Source organism: Anguilla rostrata, chromosome 2 (genome assembly GCF_018555375.3).
Source record: "Anguilla rostrata isolate EN2019 chromosome 2, ASM1855537v3, whole genome shotgun sequence".
Taxonomy (NCBI): domain Eukaryota; kingdom Metazoa; phylum Chordata; class Actinopteri; order Anguilliformes; family Anguillidae; genus Anguilla; species Anguilla rostrata.
In genome coordinates, this window is record NC_057934.1 from 26,519,864 (window position 1) to 26,538,758 (window position 18,895).

The window sequence follows — 18,895 nt, forward strand, 5'->3', positions numbered from 1 at the left end:
ACTAACATTAGCTTACAGTTCACCTTGCTTTTAACCAAGATCTATGCATGTGATCGCTCATGCACTAACATATACTCATTCAGTATATGGTCTTGTATATTTAGAATCCAAAAGTACACTGAAATTAGCTAGACACAGCCATTCCCCTGATTTCCAGGCTAGTTTCAGCTGCACATGCTAAAATTGGATTCATAATTTCACTCCAACAGAGGAGCTTTTGTTCCCTGACCCACACTTACGCATGTTGTTACACCATTGGTTATTATATTAATATTTAGTGTTGAAATTCATAATCATGATTTAATAATTAATTTTATGAGACTGATTATACTTTTCACCATTTGATCACTGTATGAGGTAATATGCTTATATCTCCTGCAACAAACACATTTTAATTATTTGTCCTTACTATTCAACAATTCGTAGAGGTGTTTTCCTGTATAATAATAATAATAATAATAATAATAATAATAATAAACTGCTAAAACACTATGGAAATTTTCACCATTTTTATTTAAACATTTAGGAGAAAGCTCACCCAGTTTGCATTACACTACAGCAAGGCCTAGTTCAGATTCTATGAAGACATCAGTTGTCCACACCTTCCATCTACTCTGAGAATACTGGCTGTTGGACGAGTTGCTTCATTCGTGTCAACTTCTTCACCTGCACCTGGGGTGGCATAGGTTTTTATTATATGCAACCTTTTCTTTCATTTGTATTTTTTATTAAAGTTCATTTAGTCACTTACTGCATGGATTTTATGATTAATAGATGCCCAAATTTGGACTCAGCTGGAGTCAAATTGCAGCCTTGTGAAATGTTTTGGTATCTTGTTACTTCATTAATCAGTACATCAATGAAATTTGATTTTCATTTTCTTTCTGACCTTTTTGATGCCATTTTAGACAGATTATACCCCTGAACTGTGTCTTTTAAGCTCTGCTCCACAGGTGCAATTAGTAGGCAGACCCATTTGATTATTGTGTCATTAACTGCAGCCATGGTAAATAAGATCTGAAAAGAAACACATTTGCAACATACAAAAATGAATGTTAGTTAGTCACACATACAAAGCACTGTCTATAAGTCATTAATTCAAACTTGCAAAATCTAGGTTTGTGATTAAAGTATGCATAGCAAAATTAGACCAAGTTACAAGAAACAATATTAGCTCACACAAATTAAACAAGCTGTATTCCAAATCAATGCTACACAATGTTTCCTGTGTGAGTATTTTTTTTCTTCAGATATCATTTCTTTTTGTATTGTGTTTATTATAAGTGATAATAGTAATACGTATAATTCTCGGCTATGAGAGAGAAGTTTACACATAAATACGTGCAAACAAACATACTTTTTAGCTGAAAGAAACACATAGGCATGGAGTCACCCATTTTTCCTTTGCCATGAATGACAAATAAATAAAAGTCATATTTTTAAATGTGTTTTAAAAGTGTTTTAATGAGGTATTGTGTACACAACAGGCCTACTAATTGTTTGTAGGTCAGAAGAGCATCTATAGGGGTAATTAATATTAATTTAGAAATGTGGCTTCGCAGGCTAGCTAGAGTAGCCAACTTAAAAAGTAGTTAACAGTACAAACGGTACAGCTGTCAATTTGACCATTCTCAAAATCGATATACCTCCTGTGAAGAAGTCATGAGCGGGTTTCCATACTACCAGTAACGTTACCTACCAGACCGAACTGCAATGCAGATTTTGGGGCGACATGGCTCAGGAGGTAAGACCGATTGTCTGGCAGTCGGAGGGTTGCCGGTTCAAACCCCACCCTGGGCATGTCGAAGTGTCCTTGAGCAAGACACCTAACCCCTAACTGCTCTGGCGAATGAGAGGCATCAATTGTAAAAGCGCTTTGGATAAAAGCGCTATATAAATGCAGTCCATTTACCATTTATTTTGGTGCTTAATTTCGGAGCCATCTGTACTAGATTTGTATACTCGGTCTGTCGACTCATTAGCACGGTAGCTAATGTTAAACTCAAAATGCCGAGAACCAAATGGTCTATTCTGGTTGTATATTATTTGGATTTCAGAAATATAAATGAGTTTCCTGCAAAGCAATATTTATATTTTTTAGGCAATTATTCATTAGCAATCAAGTCAGTGTAACGAGTTAAAGATTTTCCTGAGTCCGGGGGGGGGGCGGGATTTCAACCCGTGCCTGTCACTCGTCCCATAGGCAAATGTGCTACCCAGTGAAGTAGTCTAGCTGCTGTGGCCACAAAGTTAAAATATATGTCCATTTTGCGCGTGTATCTGAAGTTTTTATTGGCTGATGTAGCTAAATGTCTAATGGGGAGATTTTTTGTGTGGGCCTGGAGCATTTGTGATGATGTAATTGGAAGGAAAAAGGAGGGAAAAAGTGTGAAATCTCCTAAATTTAGAGCTTAATTGTGTGGACATGTGAAGTTGTTTGTGAATTTTGTCTGTTGCCATGAGGTCAGAAGGTACAGAAATGAATGTTTTTAAGGGCTGAGAGTCTGTGGTCATTGTGGTTATTTCTGTCGGAAACCCTGAAAAGTGCCAAAATCTTGGCACTGTATAGGTATATAGGGCATAACTTGGCATACCTGGACGGCATACCTGTCATCCCAATGCTAAATTTATTCAGATTGGCAGGCTCAATTACACCGGGCAAGATCCATAGAGCACAGAAAAGTATTTGAATCCAAAACAAATATGTCTTGGGAGGGAAATGCTTTCTTGGGTGTGCTCCACTTGGGCTCTTTTCTTGAGACCACTTTAAATTCTGCCTTTGGCCTCCTCTAAAAATGAAAACATACTTCATTTTCTAAATAAACATTTTTTGGGATGTGTCTCTTGATGTGTAATTGTTTCTACCTTTCTTTGTAGATTGCAGCTTCGCTGGATGAGCAGACCTTCACAGAGGCCTGGGGAAAGAAAGCTAAGGAGCTCTTCAGTGATGCTTTGATGGACAATTTCACTAACCCCATGTTGAATAACCTAATCAAGAAGATCAATGTTCTTGGAGCAGCAAACTTACCCCAGCAGGAACGAGAGACGGTATATATATTCCATACCTGCTCTCAGGTGTTATATGACACATCAGTTGACTCTGTACATCCATCAAGTTACCCACATTTATTAAACTGATTGGTAACATACTATCTACTGACTCACAATCCCACAGTATGTACTGTCTATTTATTCACAGTCTCTATGCACTTCCCTGTTGCATGTACAGTTTACTCACCACTGGTCTCTATTCTGCCTACTTATCCACAGTCTCAGTATACTGATATGTCTTTGTACTATATACGGACCAGAATCTATATATGGTATGTTGAGCTAAATAGCATACATCCACCCACCAAATTTATATACTGTCCCAGTCTTTATATTGTCTGTATATTTGTTGCACTGCCTTATATTGGACACTAACTCTGTATATTGACCTACAAATGAGGGTTTGATTGTGGCCAGTTAACCAATGGCAGGTAGCTTGAAAGCAAACCGTGAAGGAATGTTCATAATGAATGCTATTATTTTGATTTATTGATTTAAATGTGGGGTAATGCATGTGATTTTAAATTATGTATAATAAGTAATTTGTGCTCAATTTCAGTACAATGCCATTCTTAGCAAAATGGACAGTATCTACTCTACTGCCAAAGTATGTCCTCCGGGTGTGACTGAGAATTGCTGGTCTCTTGAGCCTGGTGAGTATCTTTCATTCTGGAGTAGTCCTTTCTTGTATGTTCAGCTGTATAAGGATTCATCTGGCTGTGATAGTTTCATATTTAAACATTTCTACAGCTGTATATGCAATGATGTAACTTCAGAGATGTTCAAGGTTACAAATTTACTAGACGATGTCGATTGAGGTTTGTACCTCTTTACATCAGGATAACTATGTAGAAAAATGAACATTGAAAAGAAAAATAACAGGAAAATGACCAATTTACAAAAGCCTTTAGAGAAAGACTTTGAGAGGCAGCTCTTTGGAACATGGAAGACACAAATGGAAAATTAACACTAAAGGCCAGAGCCAATGCCATCAGGCATTTGGACTTTAAAATTTAAATTACTCACACACCACAAATGCAATATCCCCCTCCTTCCAGGACCTTTCCAATATGTTTTGGCTTGAAATAACAGTATCTTTGGAATGCTAAAAAATCGACTTATTAAAGAAATACTGGTAGTTTGTGCCATTTTTCTCTAAAACTCCACCAGACAGCAGGTAACAAGTGCTGGTACAACAGGTGTGAATTGGTCTCTCACTCCTCTGACATGCTATTCAGCAACTGAATTATCAACACTTTGATACAAATTGCTTGATCATGTGCTATTGAAAATAATTCAGCACATAAAATCACACAAAATTAATTCATTGCAATCATGTAATGATGATGATTTACTTTGATGATTTACTTTGGCATGGGGATCAATAATTGTGGGCTTTGTAGTTATAGAAATGACAGGTGTACAACTCAAAGATAATGCTTCCAACATAAACTACATGGCCAATAGTATGTGGACACCTGACATCCAACATTTCATACACGGCTGCTAGCTGTATCTGGAACTCCGGTACACACACCAACAAACTTTGAGCCACTGCGGTGCAAAACATTTAATGAATAAGTTATGTGCGTCAGCCATTATGTTTCTTCAAATCGATTCATATCATTGTGGATGGCCACAAGATAAAATTGCCCATTCTGTTTGCAACATAGGACTTTTATTTAACTAACCAGTCGTTTAATTTACTACACATTATTGAAAAGTGATCGCTATATTATGTAGTCGCCCCCACCGAGGCAGCGCACAGCAGGCAGCGGGCTGAGAGCTGACCATTCACGGCTATCACTCAGGGAAACTCTCGCATCGAGGAGGAGGAGACGTCAGGTGTGGGAGCTAGCGAGACAAAAGCCTGGTGTGGCAGCTGGATTTTTTTCAAACCCCCGCAACCTATACATCAAAATGAAGCAGCTTAGAACCTGTAGTTTCAGCTGTATTTGTTAATTTCCTCCATTAAAAAAAATCCAGTCTAAATATTTTATAAAACGTTTTACCTTGTATTTCAGTCAATATTCACCCGTTTAAGATGTAACATGCTGTATGTATCAGCCATAGGTCTTGGCTATCAAATGAATACGAAATCCAGTCCAGATTTTCATGGTAGGCTAACAGTTGCCCCCAAGGGAAAATATGAGGACATCAGTCTATCCAAACTTAGTTCAGTAGGGGAAAAAAATAAAACAGGCAAAAAAGTTCATGTATTACTGTTATGTAGGCTAATTACTGTTGTAAAGTGGTCCATTCATGTTTCCATAGTGAACTCTTAAAGGAGTACCATGGTGGTTGAACGTGACACTTGTCACGAAACAAATGTGCATAATTTTTTTATTATTCAGTCATTTCAATGTACTTTAAAACCTATTTTTCTAAGCCTAAATTTCCCACTATAAAAGTTCACCCGAACCGCCTGGGCGTGGTAATGAGAACTGTCAGTTAGCTATGATTGACAGACCGTGCCCCGTTACCATAGCTACCCCCATGATAAGCGCTCTTTTTGGGAGACTTTTCACAAGCTAGCTAATTTAGTAGTATATCAAGTATCGATAGATAGCTAAGGTAGGGACATTGACTTATATCCAATTATAATTTTTACTATCTAGCTAGCCAAGTTAAGATAAAAGCACAACTATAACGTCCTCATAATAGCAAACTAGCTAGCTAACATTATCGATAACATTGCCTTATGAAAGCAAACTACCTAGCTAGCTAAATGAATATAACCAGAAATAATCTAATAGTCCTTAAAAGGCACTATAACTTAAGTGAACCTAACGTTAGTCAAATATTTGCATTGTCTTGCCCGTAAGCCAGCGGCACAAACTATGGGTCTCGAGTTATCCATGGGTTTACGGGGCGTGGAATGGGGAGTGGTTACTGTGTTCGTGACGCATCAAGTTGACAACTTTCTCAACCGGTTGAAAATAGAACGATAAATTTAAAACGCATATTTCTCCAAAAATACAGAACGGACATATTTAATACTTCACTCATTGTGTTTCTTCAATGCCTCTTGTGCAAATAGCACATAAAACCAAGAAAGTGTGAAAATCACCATGGTACTCCTTTAACACATCAAGAAACGCTAACGCAGCATCATTGGTATTTAAGATTATTCCCTTCAACTGAAGGACATTTTTCTATATATCTTTACTGTAAATAGTTTCTATTTCCGATGCCATACAGAATCTTTCCATTTATATATTTTTTCAGTTTCTGATTGTTCTGATGTCCCCCCAGTTAAAGGGGGGGGGGGATTTAACTTGACTTCCGGTATAAACCATGCCCACTTCCTGTCTTCTATCCTAATACAGACACAGATACAGATAATTTTGTTGGTTGAACAGATACAGATACAGATAATGACGTCTCTGCACACCCCTAGTGCCTGGTGGCATTATCATGCTGAAACAAGAAAGGGCATTCCCTAAACTCTTGGGGAAGCACAGAATTATCTGGAATGTGGTTGTATGCTGCAGCATAAGATTTGCCTTCAGTGGAACTAAAGGGCCTAGCCAAACCATGAAAAACAGCCCCGGACCAAGGGGTATCCGGATATATTTGGTCATGCTGTGTACTTTAAGTTTACAGTTAATAACTTAATGCTTAGCTGTATGTAATATGTTGCAAATAAGATATTTGATTAAAACTATATATTTTTTTTAATGTTGCAAAAAGTTTTTATACTATCACAACTAAATTACAACAAATAAACATAATGAGGGGATATTTTTACACTGAGAGGTCTAGGCCTATTCTCCCCATTTTGGGGGGGTCCTCGGATTTTTGCTATTTTTGTCGCACATCAGGTCTTGCATATCTTTTTTTCATTTCACAAAAAAAAGGCACAGTTCAGTGGAAGACTGTTGGAACAATGAGTGTTTTAATAACATACACTCAACCAACCCAGCATGCAGATCAATTTACAGAAGGAAAAATGATCAAAGCCAGAAGTTGAAAATATCACAAATACGTAAGATGGATTGCGAGTGTAACTGCATTTGGTCAGATTTCTTGCTATAGGCTTATGGTGTATGAACCTCCATTAGAAATGAATGTGCATGTTGTGTCCAAAATGCAGCAATGCCTGATATAAAGCAGGACAAATCACATCCCTATCTATATTATAGAACAGAAAAGTCTCTGTTAACTGCACTTAATCATCCACCCCCACTTTAACCAACCAGTATTAGTTGTGTTCCAGCCCTCGCACAAGTGACTGGTGCTCCAAAAATGTATACAACTTTACCAAAAACACAGGAGGGAAGAATAAATGAGTATCAATGACAGTTGGTAGAGTGCCTGATAACCAGCTTCTAAACAATTATAATAAGCCGTGGTCAAGTCGCATACACACATAGTGCGGTTCCTGTTCCAGGGTGTGGAGATACAGACAGACACCAAACATGTGATAAACTATTTCTGTGACAGGGATGAAAAGGTAGGGATTGGTTTGTACCATATGAATGATCCGCTGCAATTACCCACATAATGCATAAAAATAGCAATACAGGATGTCCTGGGGTTAAACTAGGCTCATGTGAATAGAACTTTGAGCTGAATTCATTTTACTGTGGGATGTGCTGTAATTACATTTTCAAGATACCTGGTCTATTTGTATGGGATTTACTATATTGGCAAATCCTCTGAAATTACCACAGATAGCCCGAATGTAAATGTCCATGAGAAAAGAAGTGGCTAGTTAAAATCTGATTACTGGCTGCCAAAAACCAAAACAAACACTTTCCATATGCAATTACATTACAGCAGAGTCCATTTCAACTGAATTGCTCTTTCTGCAAGAACTTTGATTTTGACAAAACACAGATGGTAATTCAGTCTGGTGTTTTTACATTCCTGACTTGTAAAAACCAGACATTGCAGATTCTTACTGGATTAAAGTCATGCATCCTGTCAGTAATCACTTAAAATACATAACCTCCCTTTGTGAAACTAATCCAGCTCACATACTGTAGGGTTTGACAAAGAAAACCATTTTCTCCTTTATGTCATCAAAACCTGTTGCCCACCCTGTTTCAATTCCAACTTGCATATAGAGGTTTATGTAACCTGAGTGATAGCAAGCAATTTTGTCTTAACATGTTTGTACAGATCTGATCCCCATAGAAAATAATTTCCTTTCAAACTATGCCAAGATAAATACTGAGTGGACTGAGGTCACACTCAGCTGTGAATGTTTCATATGAAACACACTTAAAATACAGTTTACAGTTTAAAATCCTATTTATTCTCACTTTCACTGCACAACGTACCTCACAAATAACTCAATTATGCACTTATTTTATGTCAAGTACCTGTACCCTCTCACTGTTGCTGTACACAATGTACAGCGTTCTGGGTTTGCCCATTTATTACAGAAGGATTGTAATTACTATTTTTGGTATTCACTGTGCTTCCCCTGCTACTGGAATCCTCCCTTGAAGCGATTCACATGCTCCAATTATGTGTAATAACTACGGAAACCAGTTTACCTTGGGCACCTGCCTCACAATGATTCATTAATCCCTGTGGGGGATTGTTGCAATCACCTGACTAATTATTTATTTTATATATCCTTTATTTTACCTCTTGAGATCAAGTATCTCTTTTTCAAGACAGATCTGGCCGAACTGGCAGCATTTTAAAGACAGACAAAGGGTCAAAAATAGGGGTCAAAAAATTTTTACACATTGAACTTGACTGATTTTAATTTTTGAACTGTGAAATTAATCTATTTGAAATTTTTTAACTGTGAATATATATATTGATATATTGAATATATCAATATATTCAATACCTTCACACTGTGAACTGAACTGTAGGCCAAACTACACTGTTGACTATGTGTTGACTCACATCTGCTTACTGTTGTTTTTTATGGAAAGAACGATGGGTAATGTAATGATTATTCTTTTGGATCCTTCATGAGCGTGTTAGGTCCTTCCATGAACAGCAATGATAAGCACACGTGTGTTTCAAAATACAGTGAACTCCATAATGTTTTAGACAAAGATTTAAAATAATTTACATGTGGGTGAAGTGCACATTATCTGCTTTTTAAGGGAATCTTTATAGATTTTGGTTTCACCATGTAGATATTACAGCATTTGTATACATAGAGGCTGATAAATAAGGGAAAAAATACAGTCAGAGACATTGGCCAAACTCTAGGCTTACCAATCAACTGCTTGGAACATCATTAATAAGAAAGAGAGCACTGGTGAGGAGGGACTGCGGAGGGCCTGGTAGGCTAAGGAAGAGCTCTACAGTTGATGACCACAGAATTCTCATCATAATGAAGAAAAAACCCCACACACCCATCCAACAGATCAGAAACACTATTCAGGAGGCAGACATGGATGTGTCAGTGACTACTGTTCACGGAAGACTTCACAAGCAGAATGACAAAGGTTGCACTGCAAGATGCACAACACTAGTTAGCTGCAAAAACAGGACGACAAGGTTACTGTTTGCTAAGAAGTACCTAGAAGAGCCATCAGAGTTTTGGAAAAAGGTTTTGTGGACAGATGAGCCTACGGTTGACTTGTATCAGAGTGAAGAGCAGAGTGTAGAGGCCAAAAGAAACTGCCCATCACCAAAAGCACCCCCCAAAGCAACATTTTGGTGAGGGTGTTGTGGTTTGGGCATGTACGGCTGCCACAGGTACTGGCTAACTTGACTTCTTTGATGATGTAACTGCTGATAGCAGCAGCAGCATGAATGCTAAAGTGCACAGAAGCATTTTACGCTCAATTCAACCAAATACCTCCAAACTCATTAGACGGTGCTTCATCTTACAGCAAGATAATGATCCCAAAAATACTGCTAAAACAACAAAGGAGTTCAATAGTCAAAAATTGGAAAATTCTTGACTGGCCCATCTGAATCCAATTGAACATGTGTTTCATATGCTGAAGAAAAATCTTATGGCAAATGGCCCCTAAAACAAGCTGAAGTTGGCTGCAGTACATGCCTGGCAGAACATCACCAAAGATACTCTGCACCAGGCAATGTCTATAGCAGTGGTTCTCAAACTGCGTACCACCTCAGAAAATATTTGGCTGTCCAAGTACCACCATTATGACCGACGTTAAAATATAGTAGCGTAGGCCTATCCTATTCAGCTATGCATAGTTCACGCAGGAGGCTAATATATTCCTAATAAGAAAATTATTTATTGTTGACTGTTGTCAGCCATAGCCACGCTGTACACAGGGGTAGCACTAGAACTGGCACTTAAACTCTTACACACAACTCTCATACAATGCAAGGGGCAGCCCCTCACACACACACACACACACACACACAGCAAGTGAGAACATTAAGAATAACAACTGTATTTCATTCAAACACACACACCAGGGGCGTGTCTACGGGTGGGCTGGGGTGGGCATTGCCCACCCAGAGATAAGCCTTGCCCACCCAGAGGAATCATCTGCCCATCCAATGAAAACTCTGAAAAAATCACCGTTATAGCTATTTTTTAGGGTCCATAGTTTTCTGTAATTTTGTCATTGGTCATCAAAAAATGCACTGCTTTCCTATTGGCCATTTTGAAGGCGTGGGTGTGCTTAGTCAGTGCTGCTCCTTTAAATTATCGTGAAACCACGCCACTTCTTCACACATGCGGTACAGACATGATTAAGTGAACTGTAAAACCTGTTTGTAGCTAGCTGCTATCAGAAATCCAATTAAAACTGTTAATACCTTTTTTCTTTCTAGTTATATTAATAGTCTTGTATAGTTTCACAGTTGAGTTTGCACGTTTTGCAAGCTTGGTTTAGTGATTAGCCAGCTAGCTAGCCAGCATTTTTGTATAGCTGTTTCCGTGGATAAAATCACATTTATAATTGTTATTTTCTGTTAAAAACATTTAATTCATATTCAGGGAGATCGCCAACTACTTGCAAGTTAGATGACACGTGTAGCCGTTTACTAATACCATTGCACCGGCTGGAAAATAACCCGTTAAACCAGAGAAATTGCGGAGTTGTCTTAGAATCTTTATCGCCGCAGAATGCAGCAGGGCTGGGAGCGTCGGCATAGGAATGGACGCCGCAACGAAACTTCAAGCATGTCACAACAGGTACAACCATAAACATATATATGTCTATGGGTACAACAGCTGTTTCAGAATGTCATTCCATCGTTTTTGCAGCCCGGATCAAAATCGGCGTGAGAGTACCAAATGAGACATTTGCATTGGCGTAGGAACCGGGTGGGACGTGTCCCCCTCCATGTGTGTAAAGAATCAAATTGCCCCCCCCCCCAACCATAACTGATCCCTCTCCCATGCAGAGCTTTCATACAATCAGCAATAAAAGATTAGTTAAAAATTATGCGGAAAGGTCTGTAATGCCTGTAAACATAACGTGAATTATTGACTCCCCTCTTCACACAGTAGCATTGATTTACTCCCATGGCCACGAAAAGTTTCAGCTTACGAAAGCACAAATGGGATATGTAGTCAACAATTAGAGGTGATTGCTGAAGCCGATCACACTGTAGACTTCACTTCCCATAACCCTTATAGAAATAAAAATGGTTAGAAGAAATTTTAGGATAGCGCTTCCGATTTTGCTTGTGTCGAAAGTTCTGCAATGGAAACAGCGATAGATTTACCCACTAGCATCTGTCCAAAATGTAAACAAGCCAGGCAGTTTTCATAGTAGGGAAAACTTTTATGACAATGTCAGCTAAAGTAAGTGACTCACAGCAGTTGGAAAGAACGGTAACGGTAATCTTATATTTGTAACGTTACCTATCAATATGCCAGCTAACGCCAATGTTAGCTAGATACTTGTCAATGAATGAACTATGATATCTGATAGTATGATAAGTAGCTAGCTAGGTAATAGCTGTCGGTACACTGTCTGAATATGATGTTCACTTGGCGATAGCTGCATTCGGTTGCTAAGCAGGGAATTCACGTGACTCCCCCATGTTGCAGTGTTAGTCCTGCACATCAAAAACATTGATGGAGAGTCCCTGTAGTCCCAAGCAAGAGTTGGACAGGCTCGCTCCCCATCTCATCGCAGAGCACATGGAATAGGCGAGAATGCATTGGTCGGGCCTTACTGAAGTTCACAGCTTTCACAGCCGAGTCCAGCACAGACTTCAGTTCTTCGGGCATCTTATTCACCGCCAGGGCCTCGCGATGGATGCTGCAGTGAGTCCATCGCATCTCGGGTGCTAACTCGCGAATTCAAGCTGCTCCTCCGCTGTGGTGACTGGTCATAGCCCTGGCGCTGTCTGTGCAGACTCCAACACACATTTTCCAATCGAGCCCATTCTCTTGGACAAACACGTTCAGGAGCTGGAATATGTGCTCGACTGTAGTTCTAGTCTGCAGTGATTGACAGAACAGAAAGTCCTCCTGAGCTGCACCATCATATTCTGACATAAACAAGCAAATTGGCTAAATCTGCAACATCAGTAGTCTCGTCTAGCTGGATGGAATAATAGCGACTACTTTTAATGCGCTCAATCAGTGTGTTTTTAACGTCATCTGCCATGGCTCCTATTTTACAAGTTTAACTGTTTGGCAGCCTTCTCCCCACACATGATGCATGTCATCACTTTGGCTAATGGTAGACACAGTTGCTCGCCAATTGTGTGTGGCTTACCGGCTTTCACTACACGGAGGCTGGCACGATACAAAGCTTCCTGTGCTTTGGCTACAGGTGTAACACAGGATTGAATCGTGGACACGGACTGCTTCAGTTCATCACGTTTTCTTAGAAAAAAATCAACTGATTTGTCTTTCAGCACTGCGTTTTTGGTTGTAAGATGCCGTTTGAGATGCGATGGTTTCATGCATTCATTGCTAAGAACATCACTACATACCACACACTGCGGCCTAGGCTCTTCCCCCGTCCCTCTCCAGTTGAATCCAAATTTGACGTAACTCAAGTCATATTTCCTTACTGTTTAGCATACGTACCATAGTTTGAGAACCAGTGGTCTATAGGTCGCAGACTTCAAGCAGTCACTGCATTCCATGGATATCCAACTAAGTACTAAACATGACTACTTTAATTTACATAACATTAATGTGTCCCAGCCATTATGGTGCCTTAAAATGTGGGTATGGATAAAAAGTGCTGTAATTTCTACATGATAAAATCAAAGTGTATATAAATACCCTTTAATAAACCTGAGAATCTGCACTTCAACCACATGTGAATGGTTTGATTACACATTAATACATAACATTAATGTGTCCCAGCCATTATGGTACCTTAAAATGGGGGTATGGATAAAAAGTGCTGTAATTTCTACATGGTAAAATCAAAGTGTATATAAATACCCTTTAATAAACCTGAGAAGCTGCACTTCAACCACATGTGAATGGTTTGATTACAAAACTAAAATTGTGGAGTACAGAGCCAAATCAAGAAAAAATGTGTCTTTGTCCCAAACATTAGCTCACTGTATATATTTCTCGCTCCTTTTTGGCTGGACCACAACAGCGGGACCAGCCCTACAAACACGAATGTCTGTGACTGACTGTTACGGCCTCAAAAACCAATGGCTTTACCATGAGGCAGAAACATATTAATTGGACGCCACACCGAGTTAGAATAAAGGAATTTATTTAACAAAACACAAAAAATACTCACAAATGATGGAGCAATAAGAGCAGGGAGGTCTGGCCAAAAAGAACAAAAGGAAGGAGAAGCCTGGGCCAACCACACAGTGGACCATCAGACCCAGGACTTATCCCTAAACTAACAAAATAGAGAAAAAACTAAACTACAACAATAAAGCCACGATAACTATACTACCAGACCTCCCTCCCCAAAAGCAAAAGGAAAAATAGGAAACTTAGACAAAAACTCTAAAGGGGAAGAGGGACCAAACAAAATGGAATGCTGCCAGCCAAGAGTCTGACTCTCCACTCTCCACTGAGCCCTTTTGAAGGGGGAGGGGCTCTACAGGTGCAATCAGTCCCTAATCATAGGCACATAAGAAATAAGAGAGGGAGAGACAGACAAAGGGGAATAAGAGCAGAACAGGGGGGAGCGCGTAACACTGACTGAGTGAGTGAGTGATGAAGTTACACCATTGGTCGGTCGAGTTATGAAGTTACACCATTAGTCCGCCGGATCACGTGTGTTAGGTCCAGCCATATACTAGGTTTTAACCTGGTCTTGTTATGCATAAAAGCATTATTGACAGACCAAGTTTATGACTCAGCTCTTTCACACCATGGTAGACCCTGAGGACAGAGGACAGAGTCTGTGGCCTAGTTTTCCCAGTCAGAGTGGTTTTGGTATCTTGCTTCGCATGAAAAGTTTGTGAGATGGCTCCAAAGTCACCCCTGTTGGTCTGGTAATAAAGCCAAGAATATTAGTTGGTTGGCCCCGTTGACCAGAGTACCGCCTGGCTTTTCTGGCCCCTGGAATCCCCTTACACAGACAAGAACCCCAGTTTATATACAACCTGAAATACATTTGTGAACAAAACTGAAAATATGAAAACTCCTATAACTGGACCATTTTTCACTTTACAGTACCAAAAAAAAAAAAAAAAACTGAAGTTTTGGTGTATCATGCAACAATAGTTCCATAGCCATTATACTACACTGCTGCTGCTACGTCCTGTAGAATACAGCCAACAAATAAAATAAATCATTCCAAAGGTTCAGTCAATCATTGACCTAGCCCTTCCAAATCCAAGTCCCCGAACAGCCTCTGTAAACATGCTCGCTGTGGCACTGCCTCACACAGATAAATTCCAGCTAAAATCCTAGTGTATTTTACAGATATAGCTGGATTAGCTAGGCTGAGCTGGTGTACCAGTCTGGCTGATCTGGGCTAAACTGATTTACCAGCCTGGTCAAGCTGGCTTTAACTGGTAGATAAGCTTCATCACACTGATGAACTAGCTTAGTCAAGCTGACTTGTGGTGGACCAGCTCAGCTGAGAAGATTGACCAGCTTGATAAATTTGTTTCATGATGGACCAGCTGACTTGCTGGCATGCCTGAAAGATTTGGCAACCACCTTGCTAAAACTCAAGAGTGAAAATGCTCAATTTGCTAAATTCACATTAAGTTAATCTCTAATTTGAAGAATATAGATTTAAATTATTTCCCTCTATTGATTACGAGCATGCAATGTAAAGTTAGTTCTTAATTTAGCCACAGAACATTTGTTTTCCTTATCAAAAGGATATATATTAACCCTTTCTGTATTGCCCCCTTGAAAATACCTAAAATTGTTACTATTCTTGAGCCCTTTGACTACAAGCATAATTCTGGCCTCTTCTGAAAGTTAACCCTTGTTTTTTAAGAGTCACCGTTACTAAAAGAAAGGAACAGCAGCTCCAGCATAGTGCAGAAGCAGAAGTTGTTTTCTCGCCTAAAAAAATCTTTGTAGTGGATACAGATGCTTGTGGCTATTACCTGGTGGGCATAGAAACACAATGCAGCCACAGAGTGTCATCTCCCATTCCCTTTAAAAGCCAGGTGCGCTTGCACCTTGGCGGATTGCTATTATAAAGGCGGATTTTCCAAGTAGTAGGAAAGAACGCTTCTCTGCAGAGGAAACTAACCATTATGACATGTATTTTTTTTTAAAAATATTGCGCGTTGTGCACCCGCCTATATAGGCGCATATTACTATCTTAATAATGCGCCCTTAAAATAACAATAAAATACTGCGCCATTGACTTAAGACCAGGTTTTTGTTGGTCAATCGCGCAATTTCTCTCCGCTGCCTCAAGATAGCAATGTGCCAACAATGCGCCTGACCACATCTCATTTTAAGACCAACATGCCCATGGGCGCTCAGATGAGTGCAAGTACATTTACTGTTTAAACAACGTAGGCGCTGGACAGGAAAATGCTGCATCGGTCTGAAACTAGCAAAGACACTTGCGTTGCGCTAGGCACCGCTTTGCGCCGGGTGTAAGATAGAGCCCAGAGTGTTATTTACTACACAACACCGATATACCGTGCAACCATACTGTTGATTTTTTCCTCAAGCACTTGTTACTGTTACTACAGTTGTGCATGGTATTTCAGTCAGTCATTGCTGTGCATGAGATCTATTAGTTAATGTAATAAATAATTTTTTCTGCCTATTTTTTTCATCTTTTTGTGATTTTTTAACAACTTTGCAGTGACTGCTCCATGCCTTTAGCCAATATTTTCCATGAAAAACAGCCAGCCTTTCAAAACTGCTGTAACTTTGACACCCTGCATAACCTGCAAAAAAAAAATTCCTTTCTTCTCACTCGCCCACCCACTCATGTCATTTTCCTTTCAAAAGTTTCCATTAGTTTCTCCCTACACCTGGCCACACTCGTTGTCAGTGCATTCTCTAGATATTTACAATTCCTATTTGCATGAAACAACTTTCAGATGTCTCAGACAATGCTACAATGGGTCACGTGGTTCTATAGGTTACAGGCAATGTGAGAGAGAATTGTTACCGGACTAGAGTAAAAATGATATAATCACAAGTTGCATGTTTAATATTAGCCCAATGTTACAATCCTCTCTCTCTATCTCTCTCTTTGTCTGTCTCTCCGTCTCTCACACACACAGACACAAACAGCTTCAATAATCTTTAACAAATTGCTACTCTGCCCTTGTCTCCACCAGAGCTAACTGACATCATGGCAAACTCACGGAGCTATAAGAAGTTACTCTACGCATGGGAGGGCTGGCACAACACATCAGGTGTCCCCCTGAAAAAGTTCTATCCAGAATTTGTGGAGCTCAGCAACAATGCCTCACGCATGGATGGTAAGAATGTCATGCCACTCTCACTAATAAACCAGGGAACTACAGCACACAGTATGCATAGACCATCATAGATTGTAATTCATGAAAATACTGAATTCAGGTCAAAACCACAATATTTAATGTAGTTAGGTAGACACAAAAGCTATGTAGAAAAAACCTTTTGACTTTTAAAACCCCTATACGTATTGTACATATTTTTATTGGAATTTCAATCATTTTAAAAATGAATTATATGTTTATTTTCTGAATCCAATCTTGTTAAAATATTCAGTGCTCTGAATACTGAACACAAGTGGCATTGCATACTAGAACCCCTTATTTAACCTACATATAAAATAGATGTGATTTAATAATAGCAGATGCTATTAGCACCCAGATGTCAGTAGCCAACAATGCTTTTTGCACCCTGGTGGAATAGCCAGTGTGGCTATTTACACCCGGGTGTATTTAGCATGGCAGAGACAAGCACCCAGGTGTTCGTAGCCAACAACGCTATTTGCACCCGGGGTAGAATATAGCCAATGCGGCTATTTACACCCGGATGTATATAGCATGGCAGAGACAAGCACCCAGGTATCCGTAGCCAACAATGCTATTTGCACCCGGTCACACATTAGGTACTGTACGTATATATGTACTGTATGTATATTTTAGAAACAGCATCAGAGTCCTGATCTGCTGCACCGCGTAAAGGACAAAGGTTTCCATTAGGGTTGAGCCGAATACTCGGATGAAACGAGTATCCGGTACAGATAATGTACTTTTTACGAGCACGAGTACCATCCGAGTAAAATGTGTCAATATTCGTACTCGCGATGAAGGAAAATCCTCATTGGGTAACTGTGTCCAGTGTCCACATAGTTCCGTGATAGGCCAGCCACACACAGAGCTCCTCCTCTACACAGAGCCTATACAAAGTTAACTGCTGCTGCGCCACACAACACAATCTTGCCATCATCGCAGCCACTCTGTCAACAGGGATCTATTATCTATTGTCATTCTCAATAAAATAAAGTTTACAATTCTCAGATTTGGCTCAACACATTATTCTCACCATAGCTAAACACACATTTACTGGACATTCACACGTAAGTACATACTGATTACAAACGGACATTTCTAGCTTCTAGCTTGCTACAGTGGGGCTAACTAGTCAGTTAGCTAGCGACTACATGATATAAGCATGTACCTGTATTTACATTTAGCGATCTCACACACATACTCTATTAGCATCATTGACATCCTAGCATTCTTATACATCCACTGTACTAATGCAATATCACTTTTGTGCACATTTAGAGGTCATCGCTCACCTGAAATCACAAGACATATGGTACATCGTGGTTAGCCAACTGTAACCTGGCGCGCTCTGTCTACTATTAATAAAACCAGAGTAACGATAACAGCGTCTTTTACTGCTAGAGTGAATGCGTAAGTGAATGCGATGATAAGAACATTTTCAGTTATGCTGACCTATAAAACGCTATTCCAAAAGAAAAATTAGACATGTTATACATCGTTAGAAAGCTTATACTCTCACCTACTGAATAAATTAATTGTCAATCAAGCCAGACTGTACTAAAAAGGGCGACAACGCCGTAAACGACACGTGTGGTATTACACACAGCTATTTTGGAAAGTACCCAAGCATCACAAATGCGCGTATATTTCACAAACGGATTGTCCAAGACAATATATGACCACTCAGTCTCAAAAGGGACATCTACGCGTAAAACCAATGGCAAGGTTGTGTATTTATTCAATATTTAGTCTCAGATATTGACTGTAGAATAACATGGTATCATTTTTAAAAACTTTTTCTCGTTTATTTTGTTATTCAGTGAGCAGCGTTTTCACTGCTGTATTGGCACATCTTATGGCTATTGTTGGGTTTATCGTGTTACAATCTTTCAGTGGTGAAAGAATATTTTATGAATTCCCAGATAGACAGTATTGTCCATTATGTCATGGGTGGGGGGTGTAGTTGCAGATGAGACTGCAGGGAGGGAGGTGCATGTTAAATGAACAACCAGAGCAACAATGGTGGCGCGGCGAAACTCCGTATTCGGCATAG

At 39.5% G+C, this 18,895-nt stretch overlaps 1 protein-coding gene across 2 annotated transcripts in view; it reads left to right on the top strand.

Moving 5' to 3' along the window:
* Positions 1-18,895, top strand: part of LOC135247692 (angiotensin-converting enzyme-like) — a 108,167-nt gene that overhangs the window by 12,309 nt on the left and 76,963 nt on the right. The window contains exons 2-4 of one of the 2 annotated variants that reach the window (XM_064321440.1): positions 2,878-3,048; positions 3,611-3,704; positions 16,678-16,821. In XM_064321440.1, the coding sequence (XP_064177510.1) occupies positions 2,878-3,048; positions 3,611-3,704; positions 16,678-16,821 (409 nt within the window). The remainder of the gene's footprint in view (positions 1-2,877; positions 3,049-3,610; positions 3,705-16,677; positions 16,822-18,895) is intronic. The other variant, XM_064321441.1, reaches the window with a different exon arrangement.